Source organism: Daucus carota, chromosome 2 (assembly GCF_001625215.2).
Source record: "Daucus carota subsp. sativus chromosome 2, DH1 v3.0, whole genome shotgun sequence".
In the NCBI taxonomy this organism is placed as follows: Eukaryota; Viridiplantae; Streptophyta; class Magnoliopsida; order Apiales; family Apiaceae; genus Daucus; species Daucus carota.
The window spans coordinates 238,020-260,667 of NC_030382.2; the positions used below are offsets into that span (position 1 = coordinate 238,020).

The window sequence follows — 22,648 nt, forward strand, 5'->3', positions numbered from 1 at the left end:
TATGAAACTTTGGCTCAATTTCTTCTTGAAAGTGGATTTACTAGAGGTACCATAGATAAAACCCTGTTTTATTTGAATCATGGTAATGATCTGCTTTTAGTTCAAATCTATGTTGATGATATTATTTTTGGCTCCACTAATGCTAAACTCTGTCAAAGATTTGCCAAGCTCATGCAGTCTAGGTACCAAATGAGCATGATGGGGGAACTCAGCTATTTTCTGGGTTTACAAGTTAAACAGACTGAAGATGGGATTTTTATAAATCAAGCCAAGTATACCAGAAATCTGTTGAAGAAATTTGGTATGCAAGACAGTTCAGCTGCAACTACTCCTATGGCAACAGCAACCAAACTAGACAAAGATACTGGTGCATCAGTGGATATCACAAACTATAGAGGCATGATTGGATCTCTGCTTTATCTGACTGCAAGTAGACCAGACATCATGTATGCCACATGTCTATGTGCAAGATTTCAGGCAGATCCAAGAGAACCTCATCTGATTGCAGTAAAGAGGATATTCAGATATCTCAAGGGTACCACATCATTAGGATTATGGTATCCTAGAGAATCAGATTTTAGTCTAATTGGATACTCTGATGCAGATTTTGCAGGTTGCAAAATTGACAGAAAAAGCACAAGTGGGAGTTGTCAATTTCTAGGTGGAAGACTAGTTTCTTGGTACAGCAAGAAGCAGAAGTCTATTTCAACATCAACAGCAGAGTCAGAGTATATAGCTGCAGGCAGCTGCTGTGCTCAGATTCTTTGGATGAAGAATCAACTGTTGGACTATGGGTTAGCCTTTTCTAAAATTCCTATTTATTGTGATAACCAAAGTGCTATTGCTATGACAGGAAATCCAGTTCAACATTCTCTGACAAAGCACATCAGTATAAGATATCATTTTATAAGGGAGCATGTGGAGGAAGGAACCATTGAACTTCACTTTGTTCCCACAGAACAGCAGCTAGCAGACATATTCACCAAACCACTCAGTGAAGCAACCTTCACAAGGCTGGTAAATGAGCTAGGAATGATATCAGGGACTGAGTAAACATACTGGTCAGATCTTTCAAATTTCAATTGTCAAATTACCATATGTTTTGCTCACAAAAAAAATTGCCTTGACATACTCTGATTGTTAAAATCTGATGATATTCTCTGATTGCTATTCTCTGACGATATTCTCTGATGTTTGTAAACTCTGAATCTTGATTCATAATCTCATTTTTAATTCTCTGAGAAAACGAACCTGTGAAGATATTATGAAGCATGATATGAATTAGTAATCATAAATCTCAGTTCAGTTCCTTAATCTTGTTCTCAATTTTGTGCTACTACTTAACACTATATGCATATTGATATCATTGAGACTCTATTATTTCACATATCTTAATTATAAGTGAGACTGACTAATTTGCATTTTCTCTCAGTAAATTAGACAGTGATTATAAACTCTGATGATATATACACCCCTGCAAATAAAGCATGGTACTCCTTTGAGATCTTAGATGTCTATATGACAGTGACTGGGAAGACCCAAACACTTACTGGTATTAAGTAATTGCCAAGATTTTATAATCTATGGTGACCAGTCACAATCTCAGATTACTGGAGAAATACTGTTGCACATTAATATTTAAAGGTCGTGATTCATTTACACTGAAAAGCGTCCTTGAAAAAAAAAAAAAAAAAAAAGGGGGGGGGGTTAATTTATTTTACATTTCTCCATCAGAGTATGCCTATTGTCTATGTCTTGAGAGTTTAAATAAATTATTCTTGTCTACCTTATAATTACGAAATTGTGAAATTCCCTAGTCTCTGATCTCATATGTTCAATCACACACATAATTTCACAAGCACATTATTGAGCTATAGATTTTATGACAAACTCTGATTTTCTGATGAATGTTCTAAAAAAATCATGTCTTTATTCTGAGGTACTTAGAAATTTTATTTTCTTTGATGTAAATCTCAGAGTTTAAAATTCGAGAGATTTAATCTTGATTTTTTTTAAATCTTGTACATTTCAGGAGTACAAATATTCAGAGAATATGAAAGGAGTATTTCAAACGGATGTATTGTTAGTGGGTTTACATGAAAAACATTTTAATAGGAGAACGTGTAATCAGCATTTATAACTGCACTGTTTTACTGCGCTCATAATGATTACTTTCTTTTCTCCATGCCACTAACTCTCGTCCACCAGTTAAAAACTGACAGGTGTCCATGTGAACAAAGAGACGTGCGTGTACAGCTACACAAAATCTGAAGGGTTTATCACATCAGATTTTATTGCTCATTATTCTCTTATACACTCAATCCCTACACCCACTCTCTTCACAAACTCTTACTCTCTTTTCTCTGAAATTCAAATCTTCTCACACACATTTTCTCAAACACCTTTCTCTACTCACAAACTCTGTTATAATGGCCACTACAACATTCATCTTTGCAGGTGTGGAATTTGTCACCAATAACCATGCTGCTATCCTAAACACTGCTGACGCTCCACGGGATTATCATCCTATGCAGCAATTTCTGGCACAAAGTACCATTGCTACCGCTCTCACAGCTCCTGCCAGACTCTCAGGAAGCCAGATCATAAACTTCTGGAGGACGGGCAAGTATGACAATGGTGGTGAAGATGGATCACCATCGATTGTGTTTTCATATGAAGGGAAGGAGTATTTTGTTACTCCAGCCACAGTCAGAACCGCTTTCAATTTGCCAGAACTGGACACTGCTTATATCACAAAAGGGGTGCAAAGTCTGATGCAGCCCCTTCTACTGCAAAAAGAACAAGAACCTCTGTTACCACACATGTTCTCAAACCAAACACTGATGAGCAGACAAACACTGATGAGCCAGTAAACTCTGAGGCTCATTTAAACTCTGAGGCTCAAGTAAACTCTGAGGCTCACTTAAACTCTGAAGCTCTAAACTCTGAGACTCCTGTCCACACTGAAGCTGCTACTCCTCAAAAGCAGAAGAAAAGAAGAAGACTTGTTGCAGCATATGAATATGATGATCTTGAACCTGCACATGCTGTAAACTCTGAATCTATTCCTACAACAGTCTCTGAACCTGTTCAAGCAAGTCCTCAAAAGCCAGCTCGATTCAAAAGAAGGGCTCAAAAGCCTGCAAGAGCAAAAGTTCCAATCACTGAAATAACAGACTTCACAGTTGAGGAAGAACAAACACCATCAACTACAGTAGCTGAAGATTCTCAAGCTCTGATGGTGCTTCCTATCACAGCTGTTCCTCTGCAATCTCCTACAACATCTTCCACTTCATCTGAGGTAGATGAAGAAATTGTTTGCAAGGAACCTATCACAACTGAAGCTGGAGCAAATATGTCTGATGTACATACTCCAGTATCTGATCATGGACCCTCTACTCAAATTCCTACTTCTCCAATGAAAATTCCAGAGGGTGCCATAGTTCATGATACAGCTCCAGACAACTACAGGTCTGATGTAGTTGATGAATCTGACAGGGTAGCTATGGAAGCTCTACAATCTCTTTCTCAGACTGGTAAAGAGCCTATCAAATCACAGTCTGAAGCTAAAGGAAAATCTGCTCAAGATAGTGTGGAGAAAGTTGTTGATCCTGTTCCTGATGCTGACAAAGCAAACTCTGAGGCTGATACTGAGGATGATGATAGTTCCTCTGAAAATGATGAGAATGATGGAGTCCCTCTGACACAACAAAAGTGGGAGTCTACTAGCCAGTATACTGCCAGGCTACAAACTCTGACCACAGACTCTGAGCCCCTTCCCAGGGATCTTCAAGTTGATCCTCCAAATGAAGTATGGGATAAACTCTGGCTTAGTCATCAGCATTCTCTGGAGACAACTAAAGCTGAAGAATTTTTGTCTATGGCAGAGAATAAAATTTCAAACTCTGATGTTATGTCAAGCCTCAAAGGCACAATTCTTTATCTGAAGACATTTCATCCTGCTCATGCCCAGACATCTAAATCAATAGATGGTCTAAGAACAGAGGTAGCAAAAGTCAAGGAGACAAATGAGTTGGAAAAGAAAAGGACCATGCTTCCTCTGAAAGAGAATGTACAGAAGCTGGTAACTGCCAATGAATCTCTGGACAAACGGATGACCATGATTGAATCCAATCAAGAGAAGATGTCCAAACAGCTTGAAGCCATCCAATCTTCACTTTCTCTGATCACATCCATACTGATTCCTGATGAGGATGATGTCAAAAAGGGGGAGAGTGTAGCTCAAGTCAAATGCAAGTCTACTACTCAAACTCTGAAGAGAAAGAAGAAGGGTGATGATGATGATGCTGATGATTTCACCAAGCACAAGAGATTTCAAGCAGGGACTGGTGGAAGAGTTTCAAACTCTGACAGTCAAAAGCAATCTAAGCAAAGCACAAAGTCTGCTTCAACACATAATTTCACATCTGGATCTAAGCAAAGACCAGTGGCTGGATCAGATAAACCATTGACTGATGAAGAGCTTGCTAGATTGGTTTTTGAACAAGAAAATCCAGAAGCAAATTTGGATTTGGAGTTGATTGCTGCAGAGGAAGCTGAGCTGAAAAAGGAACATATTGAAGCCATAAACTCTGGAAAGATCCAAAAGCCTGCAAAGTCAACTACCAAGCCAAAAGAAAAAGGAATATTGATAAAGGAACCTACTGTTGCTGATCAGAGTTTACCAGTCAAAAAGGTATACTCTGAAGATGAATATACTTCCAAGGGCAAAAGCAAAGTAGATGAACGTCTGGAGAAAGGCTGGGAAAAGAAGAAGTCTACAACCTCTGACAAGGATCAAGTTGTAAAGGAAAAGAAATTAGAAGCTGCAATCTCTGACAAAGCTCATGTTGCAGAACCTCAAAAAGAAATATTAACCTCTGACAAAGCTCAAGTTAATAAGGATGCAAAAACAGACACAGCCTCTGACAAAGCTCAAGCTGTGTTTAAACCAACAACTACTCCACTGGCTGGATTTGCAAAGCCTACTTTGATGACTGAGATAAGCTTTGAAAAGGGCTCAATTCAACCAATCTCTCATCGTAAGGCAGGAAGAGATAAAGGAGGGCTGGGATCCAAATATGAAAAGTTTGATCAGAGTATAGGATCAAGACCAGATGACCCCTCATCTCTCTGTGCTCCCAAGACTGGAGCATTGCAAGACAAAATGGACAAACTTGATTCAGTCCAGTTGGTGAAGAATGACAGAGGAGATAATATTCTTATCTACTTCATGTCTGATGGAACAGTGTTTAGAGTACTTGAAGCAGATCTCTATGCTAAACACTGGGAGGAATTGAGATATGTATCACACATATTTCAAGTGAAAAACAAGTCAGGACAACACATCTCCAACCTGCTTAAGGATCAAATCAGAAGAAAGATGGGGATTACAGGAAATAAAAATGCTGGACCTTTTATTCCTAAATACCTCAATCATAAAGGACAGCTGGTTGAGATGAAGAAAAATTCAGCAAAGATTGAAACAATAGGTGGAATCAGAACTCTTGCATTTAATGAAGAGTCTGATAAAGCTTACAATATCAGGCTGGATAGAGACTTGAAGAAGAACAAGATTTATGATCTCAGAGCTGCAATTTATCAAACTGGAGTTTCAGATCCAGAGCTGAGAGAGATCAAGAGACAAATGATTACAGTGCTTGAAGAAGCTGAAAAAGAACTCCTCAGAGGGTATCTAAAAACAGCAAATGGCATCTATGTAGCTAAGGAGTAAAGTATCTGTAAGTATTAAAAGTTTTCTGTTATAAAGTTAAACTCTGTTGCATTTGACTTATATGTTTTGACATCATCAATTATCTGTTAACTTGCACATAATTTATTTATGCACAAGTTGGGGGAGATTGTTAGATATAATTGATGATTACTAATATTCTTAAAGTCTGTTTTAGAACAGGAATCATCAGAGTTTAATCAGGAAGCTGATCAGAGTTTAGTAAAGTCTGACAGAGTTTGTTAAAGTCTGATCAGAGTTTATATAGTCAAGACTCGACAGAGTTTACACGTGGAAAGAACTCAGAAGCGGATATACTTCAAGGAAGGATAGAAGCGGAGGAGTGATTTACTGACTATGGAAACTAAACAGAAAACTGGAGCAATCTTTGATTGATAGAATTCATAGCAGATTTATAGGATATCAAATCAGAGATTGATTTTGTAACTGTGTCTATATAAACACATATTAGGGTTACTCTAGATGAGTAGAGTTATCGAGTATATTGTTAAGAACCCTAGCAGCTCTTAGTGATACAATATAAATCACTGAGAGAGTTTTTGTAACCATAAAAAGCTTTGTGAATATAAGAGTTTACTGCTTTCAATCTCTTATATTGTCATACTGTGTTACAGATTGTGATCACTATATCAACTTATATAGTGAGTTTATAGGACCTAACAGTATCAAATGGAATCTTCTGAGTAAATGAATATTTTAAACTTAACACCTTCTAAACTCCCTGAGATCCTACAAAAGATTATTTGTCACTGATGCATGAACATATTGAATGAACTTCTATCAGTGGTATGCAGCAATCATCCGGAAATAATTGTAGAACATACTTCACAAAATAATATTTTTTTTGTAGTGTTTTGATTGCAAAACATACGTAGTCTCCTAGGTATCAGATGAAATATCACCAATTTATTAAAATTGTTAAAGATCGTTTATGTTTGATAAGTAGAATGTGTATGTCCTGCAAGTTGAACAAATATTCTGCAAACTAAACATATTTCATAGAATAAAACAATTTGTACCGTTCGACATGCAAAACATTTATGATATTTAAGATTTTGAATAAAATAATGACTTCGTACAACAACGATTCGCAAAATTATACGTTTTGTAACGTTTTTATGCAATATTTTACTTGCAGAACTTAAGTGGTCTCCATAGAACTTAACTCTCTCTCTCTCTCTCTCTATATATATATATATATATATATATATATATATATATATATAATTTGGCTATTCTATGCTCGATAACGTGCATATATATATTTTAATTATTGTGATTTGGGGAAAAAAATAAGTTAAGGTTTCAAATAACTTTAATGTAATATGTTGTGGTATTTCTTCTTCCTCATTCAATTCCCAATCTAAGCATACTGAACTTATTCGGAGAAGCCATATGTATTTATTTTAGGGATTTAAAATATTCATGTAGAATGATCAAAATGATTCAATAAATTAAATTGATAAGTCTTCATTAAGTAGAGGCTAAGCTAGATTTTTCAAGTACTAAAATTAATGTTTAAAAATAAATCATCCATCTCAAGTGTGTGTGTTTGATTTTAGCTCCAGATGTACACATACATCTCTCTCCCTGCGTCTCTCTCTCTCCTGAGCCACTCTCTCTCGCCGCCCTCTCCCTCACGAATCTCTCTCTTCCTCGCCGTTTCCGGCCACCTCCGCGGGTCGCTCCGCCAGTCCCCGCCGTCTCCCTCCGGTTCTCTCCCTCCTTTCTCCCTGATTCTTTCTCCCTTTCCCAGCCCCACTGTTGCGTGTGTTTCCGTGTGTGTATATATAGCGTGTCTTTGTGTGTATATACCAGTGTGTGTGTATTGTGTGTGCTGGTATGTGGTGTACAGGGGCCAGGAGGGGTGTGGGTGAGTGTATAGGAGGTGTGAGTGTGTGCGTGAGTTCTTGTGTGTGTTTGGCTTAGTGGGTTTGGCCGTATTTGTCATGTGCTCCCGCCTTCTGGAGATATGGTGGAGGAAGGTGCTGCGTTGCGCCAGTGGCGTAAAGACAAGCACTCCAGAAGGACCAGAACCCTGTATCCTTGTATCTAATTGATGCTCTGTTTTTTATTTCCGCTGTTGTTTCTAATTCTCGTACTACGTGTACTATTCTTTTTATATTAATATTCATCTTTTATGTGTGTGGGTTGTTCTTGTACTGCTAATTGCCATGGATGCAGGAGCTTCTTGCCTAACAAAGATCATAACATCCATGGTGGTTGAGAGATCCAGAAGAGGAAGGGGCGGAAAAGAAGGGCGCAAATTGGGCGATAATTGGACCTTAATTAAGGATATTCATTATTCTTAATTAAGGTTTTTTGTACCATTTATGGCGACCATGATTGGGGCATTTTGGCCTATAAAGGCATTTAAGTGCCATAATGTTTGGCTCATTTATGTCTTTATTTTAATAAATTTCAAATTTGCTTATATCACTTTCATTCGGTTTTGTCTTATTTTCAGGATGTTTGAAAGAGACGGGAATTTGGTGTCCTAGACAATTGAGCTACAAATATGGATATAAAGGAATAAAGAAGACATCATTTCAGTCTGTTTTGTAATTGTAATCGATGTAATTTTTGTAGGGCACTCTTTTTCCCCCTTGAGTTTTTTCCCACCGGGTTTTACTCTTGAGGGGTTTTAACGAGGCCCTTTTTTTGTGGGTTATCTCTTCTGACTTGAAAGGCTATGTTGTCTAAGCTTCCGGAGTATTTACATACTTTCGGTTAGATGATATACCTTCTTGAATGAAGGAAACTCTGTCCATCCGGATTTTGTAATTTTCAATCTTGGTATAATACAACCGTCTTATGACAAAAAAAAAAAAAAATAAAAAATAAAAAAAAAAATAAATCATCCATTAAATGCTTTCTGTAGACGTAGCATTTTTGAAAAGTGCATATCAGCAAAACTATCTATGATATATATTAACGCTTAATATTAAAACATACCAAGAATATCTAAAATGAGAAATGTATGTAATGTTCGTGGTTATATCAATTAAGTTTATTGTTTGATGGTAATTTTCTGAAAATGTCAATAATTTTGTGATAAAAAAAATTCTATTTTAAAAGAGTTAATGAAAGAGTTAATGGAATAGTTAACAGAATGGCTAAATTCTAATTTGAAGGTAACGTTGGTATCAAAAAAATATTTATAATACAGTGGTAAGTTTCTAAACCAATAAATTGTTGAGTGATATAAAAATTCATTTTTCCTTTTTTTTTCTCCTCTTTATTATGTGAGAATGCATGTATCAATGTGTTCAAATCCATTTAATAAAATATCAAATCAAGAATATGATCATGAAAATTAATTAAAAATAGAATTCTCATGAATCGTTTAATTAAAGAATATTGTGTAGGAGGAAGATACAATTCAGGCACGTACAAAGAAAATAGAGAGATAGAGAGACAGGAACAAATTTACCTGTATAATGACCTTAGCATTGTCCTTAAGTATTTGAGGTAGCAATCGAGTGGCTAAACATATATAATGTGTGTGCATTATGCGTACCGGGTTTCAAAAATGATTTTTGGCCAACTTCAGCACTTCCTCATTCAACAGGGCCTTCGTCGCCTCCTGCATAGGCAAAAAACGAACCATCTCACTTACGAAGCTAAAAATATTCAACATCATAGTGTAGATATCATAAGGAATATCGCCCCTGACCTTTTTACGTGAACTTTCAGCATATTTTGTAGCTTCATGTATACCACGAAGCTCTTGTAATGTCTGATGGGGATAAAGGATTGCGCTCCTTCTTTTTGGTTTCCTTGCCTCTTCAGTCACCATAATGCCCTTCTTTCGATGAATTTATTTTACCGTACGTGGGGACAGAGGTTGATCACTGGCTGATACATCTTCAGAAAAATTAAGGGAAGACCTTACTTGTTTCATTTTCTCTTGCAAGTAAGATAGCCATACAAATAAGAACATACAATCGGGAGGACAATGCGTTATCAAATATTACAGATAATTACATGACAAAAAAAGGATATCACTCATAATATTTTTGGGTTAATTATCTAGTTGGTTACTAAAGTGGGCTTAATGTATCAAGTTGGTCACTGAACTCAAAACGGTATCAAGATGGTCATTGAAGTGGCCATAAATATCAAACAAGTACCTTGAAATATGAGTTCAAGTAGTAAAAATGTTATTTATAAAATTTTACACATTATTTTTAAATGTTATCACAACCAACTAAAAGGTTATGACTTCTAGTATTTAAAATAATATATTTAAATATCAAGTTTATTTATTATTTATATTTTATTATATAGTTATTTTCTTTGTTTTAATTAAAAATAAATAGTAAATAAACTTGATAAAATCTAAATATATTATCATAAATATTAGAAGTCAATAAGTCATAACATTTTACTTGGTTTTGGTAACATTCAAAAATAATGTGTAAAACTTTATAAAAAATATTTTTACTGCTTGAACTTATATTTCAAGGTACTTGTTTGATATTTATGGCCACTACAGTGACCATCTTGATACTGTTTTGAGTTCAGTGACCAATTTGATACATTAAGCCCACTTCAGTGACCAACTAGATAATTAACCCTAATATATTTAATTTTTAATTTATTTCTTATCATCTTAAATACTACCTAATAATTTTTATAAATTATTATCATGATCTTTAAACTTGCAACTAAACAGAGAACATAATAATACTATAATTTTACAATAATTTTATTCAAAATTTCTTATGATGATAAGTTTTTCATGAAACAAATCATGCCAGGAAGTCAGTAACAACACTTTACCAACATTTTAGAAATTATAGACCAATATGTCTGTGTAGATTCAAATATAAGGAGAATTCAAGATAGAGAGAAAGAGAATTGTTGACACGCCATTTTAAACAACTATATTTATGAGTCAAACATATATCATTTGTGCATGCACGGTAGCTAAAGCGCCATCAAACAATTATCACTAGCAGCAACAATAAGTTTTACACTGGCATGCATGGTGTATATATGTTGAAATATTTCTCAATCAGCTTGTAGGGTTCCTAAAATTTAATATACTAATACTATAATACTACAATTTGTTCAACATAATAAGTCATGTTGTGAGGGATCAAATAGATATTTACATTAATTTTTTAAGTAAATCAAGCCTTTAAAATAAATTAGGGTTAATTATCATATAGGGCACTCACTTCACACGAATATATCAATCGGGACACTCCCGAATTTTTGGTATCATTTAAAACACCGATTTCACAAATTGTATCAGTCCGTTAAGTTTTAAAAAGAACGCCGTTAAAACAGACGGTTATCGTTAATGTCATGTACGTGGACGCTGACTTGGGCGTGACATGGCACCTACATAACAGCTCCGTCGAACTCCACCTTCACGACCACTAACCGCCACCACCAATCAATTCAAACACCATAAGCACGACGCCCATAATACAGGCACATATAGACACCCTCGCTGCTATAGTGATTACACTGCCATGTTGCTGTGTAAACAACACTGATTCGATGTGCAGCCTCGTCGCCGCCCTAACCACCGCGGCTATCACCGCCGCCTGAAACTCCCAGCCTCAACCTCCGTTCATCACCGATTCAACCAATTCAAACAACAATCAAGCATGTGGATATATATACAAATGCAAAGTAAGTAGTTGAAAACTCAAAACCAAATCACAATCCTCACCTGGTTAATCGATTGAAATCAAAAAGAAGAAACCCTAATAATCTAATATATACATACATCTAATATATACATACGCTGGGTGTTGGTGGAAGAAATGAGCTGGATGATGTGGCTGCTGAGTCAGCTGATGAATGACGTGGATGCTGGCACCGTTACCTCATTTTTAAAAACTTAACGGAATGATACAATTTGTGAAATTGGTGTTTTAAATGATACCAAAAATTCGGGAGTGTCCCGGTTGATATATTCGTGTGAAGCGAGTGCCCTATTTGATAATTAACCCAAATAAATTATGTTTCGAAATTTGAAGTTCAATAGGAGACCTGAACTAGGCGTGTACACAGACCATTTTACCCGACCCAAATCGGCCCTATTTTTGGCCGAACCAAACCGAAAATCTTAAACCGTTATTTAATTGGGTTGAGCCGGCTCTAACCCGAATTTAATGGGTTGGGCATGGTTTTAGATTTTATTAAATGTTAGGGATATGTGATGCTTGATGATACAAAATATTTTTATTCTCACTTAGAATAAAATTGCATGTAGCTGATCAATTGATAACATGCTAAGGCAGTATCGATTGATCAGATAAACCCATCAACGGATGATGAGGTACTGTAACAAAGCTGGAGTATCTTAGCAATTGATGTAATGTTATGAATACTTTTAGATTAGCAGTTGATCTATCAATGGATGTTTAGATAGGGTGACATAATTGTAAATATGTGAAGTCATGTAATCTATCCAAGTGAAGTGAAGATCGATCGCTAGTTATGAAGTATCAATGGCTAAATTAAGAGAGCTCATCAATCGCTACATCAACACCATCAATCGATAATTCAAGGAAGACTGTCAATCGCTCATTCAGAACAACTTATCAATTGATAGTTCAAGAATATTATCAATCGATAATGACAATCAACAATTGACAGCTACAAGTCAAGTAAAAGACAAAGAGCACATGGGTTGATGTGACAGATACTGCACCAGTTTTGGAAGCTAAACCAAAAGCAGTTTAGTCAAATGTTGAGAACCTCGAAGCCTACCATTTCTGGCAAAGCAACAAGGATTTCAGGCTGCCAAATGCTGTATCAAGTCCAAGAAATTCTATATTTGTATCAGCTAGAAATTGAGTAGGAAAATACTTTTACAGACTAGTTTTGTTTGTAGTAGTATATATTCACTTTGTAATTTACATTTCAAAGTATCCAAACACCAAGAACTGAAGAGCAAAGCACTAGAGAAAGTTAGCAAGAAATCGTAAGCTTCTGCTCTTCATTCTTCTGTAAGCAGCCAAGTATTTTTACTTGGAAGGTTCTTAATATAAAAATCTCTCAGATGGATCAAACAATCCACCTGAAATTTTTAAGATCCTTGTCCTTTAAATTTCTGTTTTAGTTTTCATGTTCTCTTGTAGTTTGAATATAATCTGTTGTGCAAGAATTTATTGAAATTTTTGTAGATTGTATTCAACCCCCCCTTCTACAATCTAACTTATTGTTTGCATTGTCTAAATAACATTAAACCAACCCAACCCAACCCGGGAGTATTATATTAAAAATACATAATATATATAATTAAGAGAAAGAATTTTTTTACTACTAGTTACCACTGATTGATATGTTTTAATCATCAAAAATTTTCCAAAACTTATATATCTTTTTAGTGACAATTTGCTCATAAATGGATCTATGAGATCATGAAAGCCATGCCATTTTACTAGTCAAGTTCAAGGATTAATCATTATGTACATGGTTAAAATATTGCATGGATATATTTTACCTCATCATTTGATATACCGAAACTGAATACAGTAGTCACCTTCACCTTCTCAGTCTTTAGACTACAGTGACCTATCAAGCTCTTTTATATCACATTTACTAAATTAATATACACTAGCAGCATATGATAGAAGATAGAAGCATAACATGATTTAGATGAGAAACACTTGTGACATTTTTAACCCGTACAAACTAGCCCAAACCAACCCTATCCGGAACACGATAAATTGGGTTGGGTTATAAATTAATTTTAATGGGTTGCGTTCAAAAATTGGCAAACCGATTTTAATGGGTTGGGTTGGTAAAAAGCTAAAACTGGGTCAACCCGGATCGCGTACACCCCTAACACAAACCTAGTGGGAGCACGATATAAATAATGAAATAAATGATACCGTAAAGCTGCTAAGAGTTTTTTCTTTACATAAGTATATAGTTAACAAATTATAACTTAAAACGTTTGTTTTCTTCAAAAGTTGGTGTTGTTTCAAAATGATACATGTAAAAAGTAAAAATCATGTTTGTGTGGCTTTGATAACGTTTGATTTATAATATTTAAGTAATTGATTTTAATGTGTTTATGATTGTGATATAGACTAATAAAAATGTAATAGGATGTTTATAGTGCTACGAATATTGCATGTGCTTCACCCACGGATAACTTTTATTTTTATATTTTAATAATTGATTGCAATGTCTTCTTAATTGTAGCGCGCTCAATAAGAAATTCATAGACGAATATTGTGGAATAGGATGTTCAGAGACACTGAAGTTTAATTTATTAAATCAAAGTAAATATAAGATGTTTTAGATGGTTGTAGCAATAGTCTTCAAATTTGAAGTCAAGAAAGAAAGTAATACAATGCAAACATAAAACAACTACTTCTACAGTTAGGAAAAAAATTGAAAACCTAAACGAAGCCTATCCTTAATCGTCTCCATCTAATGCAGTCTTTATAAGCATCACAGACGACCTTATCAAGTCACTGGAAAACACATTCCAACTTGGTAAAATCCTCAAGATGTAATCGAATGTGATTTTAGTATTAAAGTACATGATACAACTACTTGCAAAATGTAAAATAACCACCAACCGACCAAAAATAGTGGAAGAATTAATATCTCTCCTCGTTAAAAAAGGAGTTTAAGATAATATAAAATATTAGCTAAATTTATTTTTAAATATTAGTAAAAGATATAAAAATTAGGGCTTTTTTTTATTCATAACCACGTTTTCAATCTTATTTCCAAAAATACCACCTTATCCAATCTTATTTTCAAAAATACTACCTTCTCTAAAATATTTTCAAAAATACTGTGGTTGCATATGCAACCATATATGCAACTGAATCCCTGATTTCAACCATATATATCGATTCCAACGATAAGGTCGAAAATGACATTTGAAAACTGGAACTTGAAATCAGGGATTCAGTTGCATATATGGTTGCATATGAGGTTGTATTCAATTGATTCTATTATAATCTAATGGCCCCGGAGGGGCACCCATACATCAGTTGCAACTTACAGTTTTCCGTTGCATATGAGGTTGCATGCAACCTCATATGCAACCTCATATGCAACTAAATGCAACTGAAAACTGTAAGTTACAAATGATGTATGGGTGCCCCTGGCGGGGCCATTAGATTGCAATAGAATCAACTGAATGCAACCTCATATGCAACTAAATGCAACCTCATATGCAACTAAGTGCAACTGAGTAAGTTACAACCGATGTATGGTGTGCCCCTGGCGGGGCCATTAGATTACAATAGAATCAACTGAATGCAACCATATGCAACTGAATACAAGCATTTAGTTGCATATGAGGTTGCATTCAGTTGATTCTATTGCAATCTAATGGCCCCGCCAGGGGCACCCATACATCATTTGTAACTTACAGTTTTCAGTTGCATTTAGTTGCATATGAGGTTGCATATGAGGTTGCATGCAACCTCATATGCAACGGAAAACTGTAAGTTGCAACTGATGTATGGGTGCCCCTGCGGGGCCATTAGATTACAATAGAATCAATTGAATACAACCTCATATGCAACCATATATGCAACTGAATCCCTGATTTCAATGAAAGTGAATACAACAGAAGTATTGAAAAATAGTTTATGAATTTTTGAAATATATATTCATGTGTGTTTTTAGAAAAGATATCAGGTAAACTAATTCAACTTAAAATTAATTTTTATGAGTGAAGAACGAATATATGATACTTTATTTTTTTGATAAACTTTGATATAGATTTTATAAATTAACCACTTCAAAGCATTCCAATGTCACTGCATGAGGAAACCACTAGGAATAAGATTATAAGTATGAGAAGCAAACTATGCTCAGAACTTTGAAGCAACTTACTAAGAATTACAATATAAAAAACATTAGGAACTACTGTTTCCAAATGATGATCCATGTGTGAAGTTTGGCAGCAGATAAGGAAGAATAGACCCAGGTCCCTACTTATGTGATGTTGCAGGTGTCCAAACATGCCTCAGCAAAAAACCATTCCATATTGTGAAATAGCTATGAGATTCTGCCATACTGGAACGCGATTCACCACTCGATCTGTGAATCCCTCTTTAAAGTTGGTAGCATGAATTGTATTAAACATTTACATTATCTCACATCTTGCTCCACTGTAATGTGCTCCTGGAAACCAATAGGATTACTTAATGGTCTATTTTCATTACCCGTTCAATTTTAAATATTTGTTAAAAAAATTGAAAATATTTTAAAAACTATTATTAATATAATCAATCCAGAGGAAATATTCTTTGTTAATATCACCTGTATCCAACACTTTTATCTGCTCTCAATATTTAAATGTAGGTTCAAAATTAGTATGGGCTATATTACAAAAATGGTTTGGTCCGTCTATATCATTCAACACAAAACCTGCGGGTAATGATGTAATATCAACCGAATTGTATACAACCGAATTGGATACATGTGTTTTGGTACAATAAACATGTGTTGACGCAAATGCTGAAAAATATCATAAAAAAATTATTTGTAGCAGCCTTCAACAAAGGAGAGTTCAGTATTTACCAAGCCAAATCGATGCTGCAAGGAATGCATAAGCAAGCCTCGATAGCAACATGGTTTTGCCTATAATCACGGTAATGGAGAGAAGTTTCACACGATATGGTGCTTAATAACACGACGCTACTTGCTGACTGACAATTCAAAATTTTGTGCGGGTGTAACCCATGTAAGTGTGGGTTATGATATGCAAAGCTGTAAAAACAACTGAATCCGGGTATGGATCATACCCATGTGTAGTCGAACCACCGGAATCAGATAAAAAAAGACATAATTGACCTTGGATTGTGTATGGAGGTTAAAAAGTTAAAATATAGAAAATACAAAAGTTACCGTGAGCGAAGCATGGGCTAATCCTCGGAATATACTTCAGCCAAACAAGAAATCCTCGGAACACATTGTTACATAAAAAAAATACTATAAATTAATAAATGGTTCACAGTAGAAAGCAAATAATCTGCCTTAAAAACATAGAACAATAGAAGTTCTAGTACCCTATATTAACTTATTTGCTTAGTGCTTACCTTAAATTTGCCACAAAATACCTGACTTTGCAGCAAATGAGCTCAAATGAGTTCTCAATAAGCAACTCATAAATTTCTAAAACTTTAAACTTAAAATAGTAAGAACTTAAAACTTACTTCCAACCAAGCTCTTTCCCAACCTTTTTTGTTGATGCGTACACAGCCGTGGCATCTCCAAGCCTTCTCGGACATAGTTTTAGAAAAATTTTGTGTATCATATATTCAAGAGTCAATAAATAAAAGTATGTTCTTGATTCCTTTCTATCTAGCACCTATAGAGGTCGTGAATATTGTGGTTGGACCACTATATAATTTATGTAGTATATAATTTTTAAACACCCAGTATATCACCACGGTCACTGAATTGACCATATATATGAAACGCATACATGCCTAAAACCATATAGATGCACCTCCTTATGCTAATCTTCTGTTTAATACCAACCGAACAATGCTACGTGCCATTTATCTATAGCTTTATTAATTCCTAACCAAATGTTAGTTTCGAAAGCCCAAATCACATCTGAATTCAAAAATGATCTTCAACGACAAAAAACTCATTAAAGTTCCAAACTTTGTTTCTCTTTTATCATCAACTCCGTATTTCTCACGTAAAGAATTAGAGCCTGACAACCCAGAATCCCTTATTGCAGTAAAGATAACAGCTTTTCAATCAAATAATAAAACTAGACATAAAAATAAAAACTTTAACACAACAAATGCAAGAAATGGTAAAAATATACCTGAAAAACAGCCAGTGCTACAAATTGATTAAGCTTGAGAGTGAGCTGGTGCCATGGCTTGCATTGATACAGATCTGCTAGTGTGTTGGACCAATCAGAAAGCTCTTGGTGTGAATTGTTTAGGAATCACCAGCGTACTGAAGCAAAGGCATTGTACGGATAATTCAAATCGAAGCAATTGGATGTCCAACTCGGGCCTATATAACACGACCGATCAATAGAAATACTCCACCTTTGTCATATATTCCATACATCACACTAGATAGATATCATATTCATGGAATACGATTCACTTTCAAGATGTCTTGGTGGTGAAATGGTAGACATGCGAGACTCAAAATCTCGTGCTAAAGAGCGTGGAGGTTCAAGTCCAAATATATCGACTAAAGCAATATCTTCTTGTTATGTCTACCCTGAAATAAATTCACCTTGACTTAAGTTCTGCAACCTTTTGTTTGTTGCATCATTAAACGCTGCAGAGTACTCACTATATTAATACCATAAACGAAAGGAATGCATTACAAATCATTTATTATGTAAATCAATTGTACCTCTTGCTCCTACTCCGACTCTTACTTCGGCTTCGGCTGCGACTCCTGCCTCTGTGACCTGGACTGCGGCTTGAATCATTAACTTTTACCTACATCAGTAAATTATGTGGATACAAATATATATACATTAAACAAAGGCTAGAAGCAACATATACACTAATTGTAGTCGGTTCATATCTTACTCAAAGCACACCGCGGTAACAGGCATTTTTAAACTTCGACTCATCCAATTTTTTGATCTGAAATCATTATAAACTTAATTATTTCAATCTAAAAATAAAATTGGATGAATCAAAATACAAATCTTGTAAAATAGAACAGCTGGAATATAAACCAAACTAAAAACAACTTATAGCATATTTCATATCATCGTAGTTTGTATAATCCATAATACCAGTAGTGCATGTTAGATATCAAAGATAATTCTTGATATTTTTTTTGCTAACTATAAATCTTGATATTTCTTACTCCACTAAATGAGAAAAGATGGCTACAATTTTTAATTTACCAATACCATAGACAAACAGAGCCAAAAATATTCATTAGAAACTATAAATATAGGTGCATATGGTATTGTGTTTTTTGCTATCCTAAAAAGGACGTAAACAGAGCTCAGTAGTTGTATTTAAATATCGTATGAAGCTTTCCAAGTAATACTAAAAATTCCCTCACCTCACCCATAGTTTCAAAAATTAGAAAGGTATGACTGCACTTAGTGCCGAACAAACTAAATATCACAAATTAATCCAAGTGATCCAACTGTATTCTACTCTTTTTTATTCAAATTGTATTCTATAGCACAAACCAAGAGATATCTTGTTTGAAGCACATGAGATAATACTACGGCTAAGTTAGTCCAGAAACATCAAAATAAGTAATCATATGAATATATTATGCCCTTGCACTATATATATGTAAGTGATGCATATATATCTCATTTAACTTGACAAATATTTAACCAAAATATTCAGAAATAATGAAGCTACAACCAGTAGGGAGTAGTATTATGAATACATTGGACATCCAATTGAAAGATATTAGAAACATCCATGAGTATATATATTCTTAAAAGAATGATAGGGTTAAACAACTTAAACACTAAAAGGAATAAAAATGTGGCAGGAACCTGAAGTTATTATAGGAGTAGTATATACCATGAATGGGCCGGGACTAATATTGCAGACACTTTATTTCACCTTTATATCAGTATCTTAATAAAAGCTGTTGATGTGTCCCCTGTTCAGTTAAAGTAGAATCTTTATGTTTGAATACCATTGTCCAGTTTTACAAACTGGTTGCTCCCAGCTGCCTTATTCAATTTAAGAAATAAATATATTTAGATATTTAATTGTTTATAATTAGTGGCATTGATGTCGCAATGTGTACCTTGTATAACTATGTTGTATCATATTGTCGGTGGATTTCAAGCCTGGCAATTAAGAGAGTCATGACATGTGTAACCCCAGAACTTAAGATAAGAATCAATTATAAAGAATGTCAAATCGAGAAAAGGTTAGTAAGAATGCTGTGTATACATTGTGCATTTCATTGTTCATCTGTGACAACTGATAGAACACGGACTTAACGGAACTGATATTTTAACCTGGACCTTGGGTCGAGTAGTAGGAAATTTTGGTTGTTTTAGCAGCAAGAGTTTGAGTACATGTACAAATACTATTTGCTACGCAAGCTTGTGCTTAATTTTATTTTTCATTTGAAAGTTTCCATATTGTATTTAAAAGTTTGTCATGGTTGGCCAACATAAAGTCCCTTCTTTTCTAAGAATGAACTAAACTCAGTCTTTTAATTCTTTTTTTATTTAGCATATATGAAACTAAGAGTTGCATGATTTTAACTTATCCAAATTTTTATTTATTATATTTTTGACTATCGTGAAATATATGAAATAAAACCTCTGGCTAAATATGAAAACATTGACAACAAAATGACATTTCTAAATATCCAAAAAAAAAATTATCATCGAATCTTATTGAAAACGTGAGACAAAATAATCTGTATGTCATGATAAATGTCTCCAAAAATAAAATAAAGCCAAAAATTAAAAAATAGTTAGGCTTTTGAATGACGAAACCAAAATATGCAGTAAAGAATCATAATTTACATATACTTACTAATTTGCCTGACACGATTCCTCGAGTCTCTATTCAGACAGACCACAATTTTCAGTTCACTGTTGGCAAATATGAAGATATCATCAGGAAATTAAAATAGATTGGCACTGTGTAAACACATAAACAGGCCATAAGCACCTCACAAAATATCTGTATATAACACATAAAACATCAAACAGTATATAGAAAGGTATATTCATCATTTTTTTTGCTATTGGCCTATTAGGTATACAGAAAGGTATGTAGTTCCTTGTACAGATCATGCAGAGAGTAAAAAACATTATGTCAGACACTACATATACCACTAACAAATTTCACAACTTAGGAATTAACAGTGAAAGAAAAGATTAGGTGCCCATAATTAAGAATATCAAACATACCGCACAAAATAAAAATGAAGAAACTTGTTACCATCATTGTCTGTCCTGTTACAACAATCCCTATGTCTGCTTCACGTATGTGACTCTCTGGATCTGGAGTACGTGACTGGACTACAGTAACAGTGGCATCCATCTTAATAAGTAGAAGTGAAACTGGTAATCCAACAATGTTACTTCGACCGACCACTACTGCCTTCATTTCCTTAATGCTAATACCACTTATTGACAAAAGTTCATGACATCCCTGTCAAAGCAAAGAAATTGTGTAAATCGGAAAAGTCAAAAAATGTCTTTGGTTGTGACCATGGCCGTTCTTCAATACACAAAATCAATTTATCCGTTTCTTTGCTGCTAATACAAACATTTAAAACAACTAATCTCTATAATCCCAATCAAATTCAAAGCTAAAGAAAAATCAATAAATAGAGAAATTTGCAGGCAAAGAAACCCACCTTCATCAATAATACCGCAGCAAAATCCGACCGAGAAGACTAACCAGTTCGAAAGCCATGCAAGACCCGTCGACGTTATAGGCATGGAATAAGGAATAGATTAGGAGCAAAATTGCAATTATCTGCTGACTGCTAACAATATCCTGGGCAAAACAATGGGAAAATAAATGCAAATAAAAAGATATTAAAATTAAATATTAAACATATGTATTGTAAAAGAAACTTTCACCACTGACACACAATGAAGCACACACAGTGAAGATTAATACTTACCACCGTCCATGGTCACCAATTTCAGTGCGGATCGGATTTTTGGGAAAGTGAGGTTTCAAAAGGAAGCGGGATTACATGTCTGCGTAGGTTTGAAATCGAAGTAATAACCGTCTACTGAAATCGTGGGGTGTCATAATTGAACAACAAATTCAAAAAAAAATTAATGGATCACACGGTGAAGTTCGGATCTTCCTGTAATTCATGCTTGAATCAGACGTAAAATGCATCGGGTCAGGACCCGTTCTGTAATAGATGATCCAAGTGGATTGTGCAATTACGTTGAAAACCCTAGGCAGTGTATAATTTTTTGTAGAGGAATGGCAGTTGACGTAAATTGGCATATCCTTTGTATTCAGAAATTAGGATCATATTGATAATACTTGTAGCATTGCTTGGTCTCAATTTCCAGGACATATTGATGTTAATTCCAAATGATCTGTAGCAAACTTGGGGTTCCATTTCTCAAATTTCATAAAGAAAATTCATCATATCCTAAATTATATCCTTTAAAATAAATAAACACAAATGAACGTTGAAAGCCAAGATGGCTAGGACAGCAGGGTTGTATACCAACTTTATGAATTTTTCATCTATTATACGCGTTTTCCCTTGTTTCTCTCTTTCAGCATCTATGACCTTTGAATATAAAATAAAAAGCTTCAAAACAAAAGAAAGGTTAAAATCCACTTAAAGATTTAACATAACACTTATAAAGTTTAACAAACGACAACCTTAGCATTATATAATTTACAAAAAATGACCTTTGAAAATTAAAAAAAATAGACAAATTTAGAATTAATGTAAGCAATAAACAATAAAGGTATATTTAACATACCTTTCGTCTGACATCATATGAATGTGGCCCTGATGTGGGAAAAAACTTCAAGTGGTTGTGCGCTTCCTTGCCATAAGTTGACATTTTATTTACCTTTGATAATCCCCAATACTTTATAACGGAAATCCAAACATACTGTGAGAAATAATGAGTCTTGTACTCGTCTCATAAAATTTCATCATCACTATTAAGAGGAGCCACTCGAACTTCATGTCGACCCTTCAACTTGTCAAGTGCAGCAAAGTCTCTAATCATCCACATCTATTTGCCTTCATAAAAATTTGATTGTGAGAATCTATCATATGTTTCCCCACCATTATGCAACAAAACTTTTAATTCATCAATCAATGGACTAAAATAAATATTCAAGTTTTTTGTCGGATCCTTAGGCCCCTGAATAAAAAGAGGTATAAACATACACGGAGCCTCCATGCACATAGATGGGGGAAGGTTGCAAACAACTATCACCATAAACATACACGGAG

At 34.6% G+C, this 22,648-nt stretch overlaps 1 protein-coding gene and 1 long non-coding RNA gene across 2 annotated transcripts; one reads left to right on the plus strand and one right to left on the minus strand.

Annotated features, from left to right (window-relative positions):
• Positions 1 to 7,333: 7,333 nt before the first annotated feature.
• LOC135150233 (uncharacterized) lies at positions 7,334 to 8,524 on the plus strand. Its single transcript, XR_010288515.1, has 2 exons — positions 7,334 to 8,139; positions 8,220 to 8,524. It is a non-coding gene; the product is annotated as an uncharacterized LOC135150233 (long non-coding RNA).
• Positions 8,525 to 20,515: 11,991 nt separating this feature from the next.
• On the minus strand, positions 20,516 to 22,247 carry LOC108192482 (uncharacterized). The gene is made up of 5 exons (XM_017372855.1): positions 22,164 to 22,247; positions 21,899 to 21,964; positions 21,100 to 21,198; positions 20,635 to 20,847; positions 20,516 to 20,527 (listed from the first exon to the last, which is right to left on the minus strand). Exons 1-5 carry the CDS (start codon positions 22,245 to 22,247, stop codon positions 20,516 to 20,518), a joined length of 474 nt encoding a protein of 157 aa, XP_017228344.1.
• Positions 22,248 to 22,648: the final 401 nt, after the last annotated feature.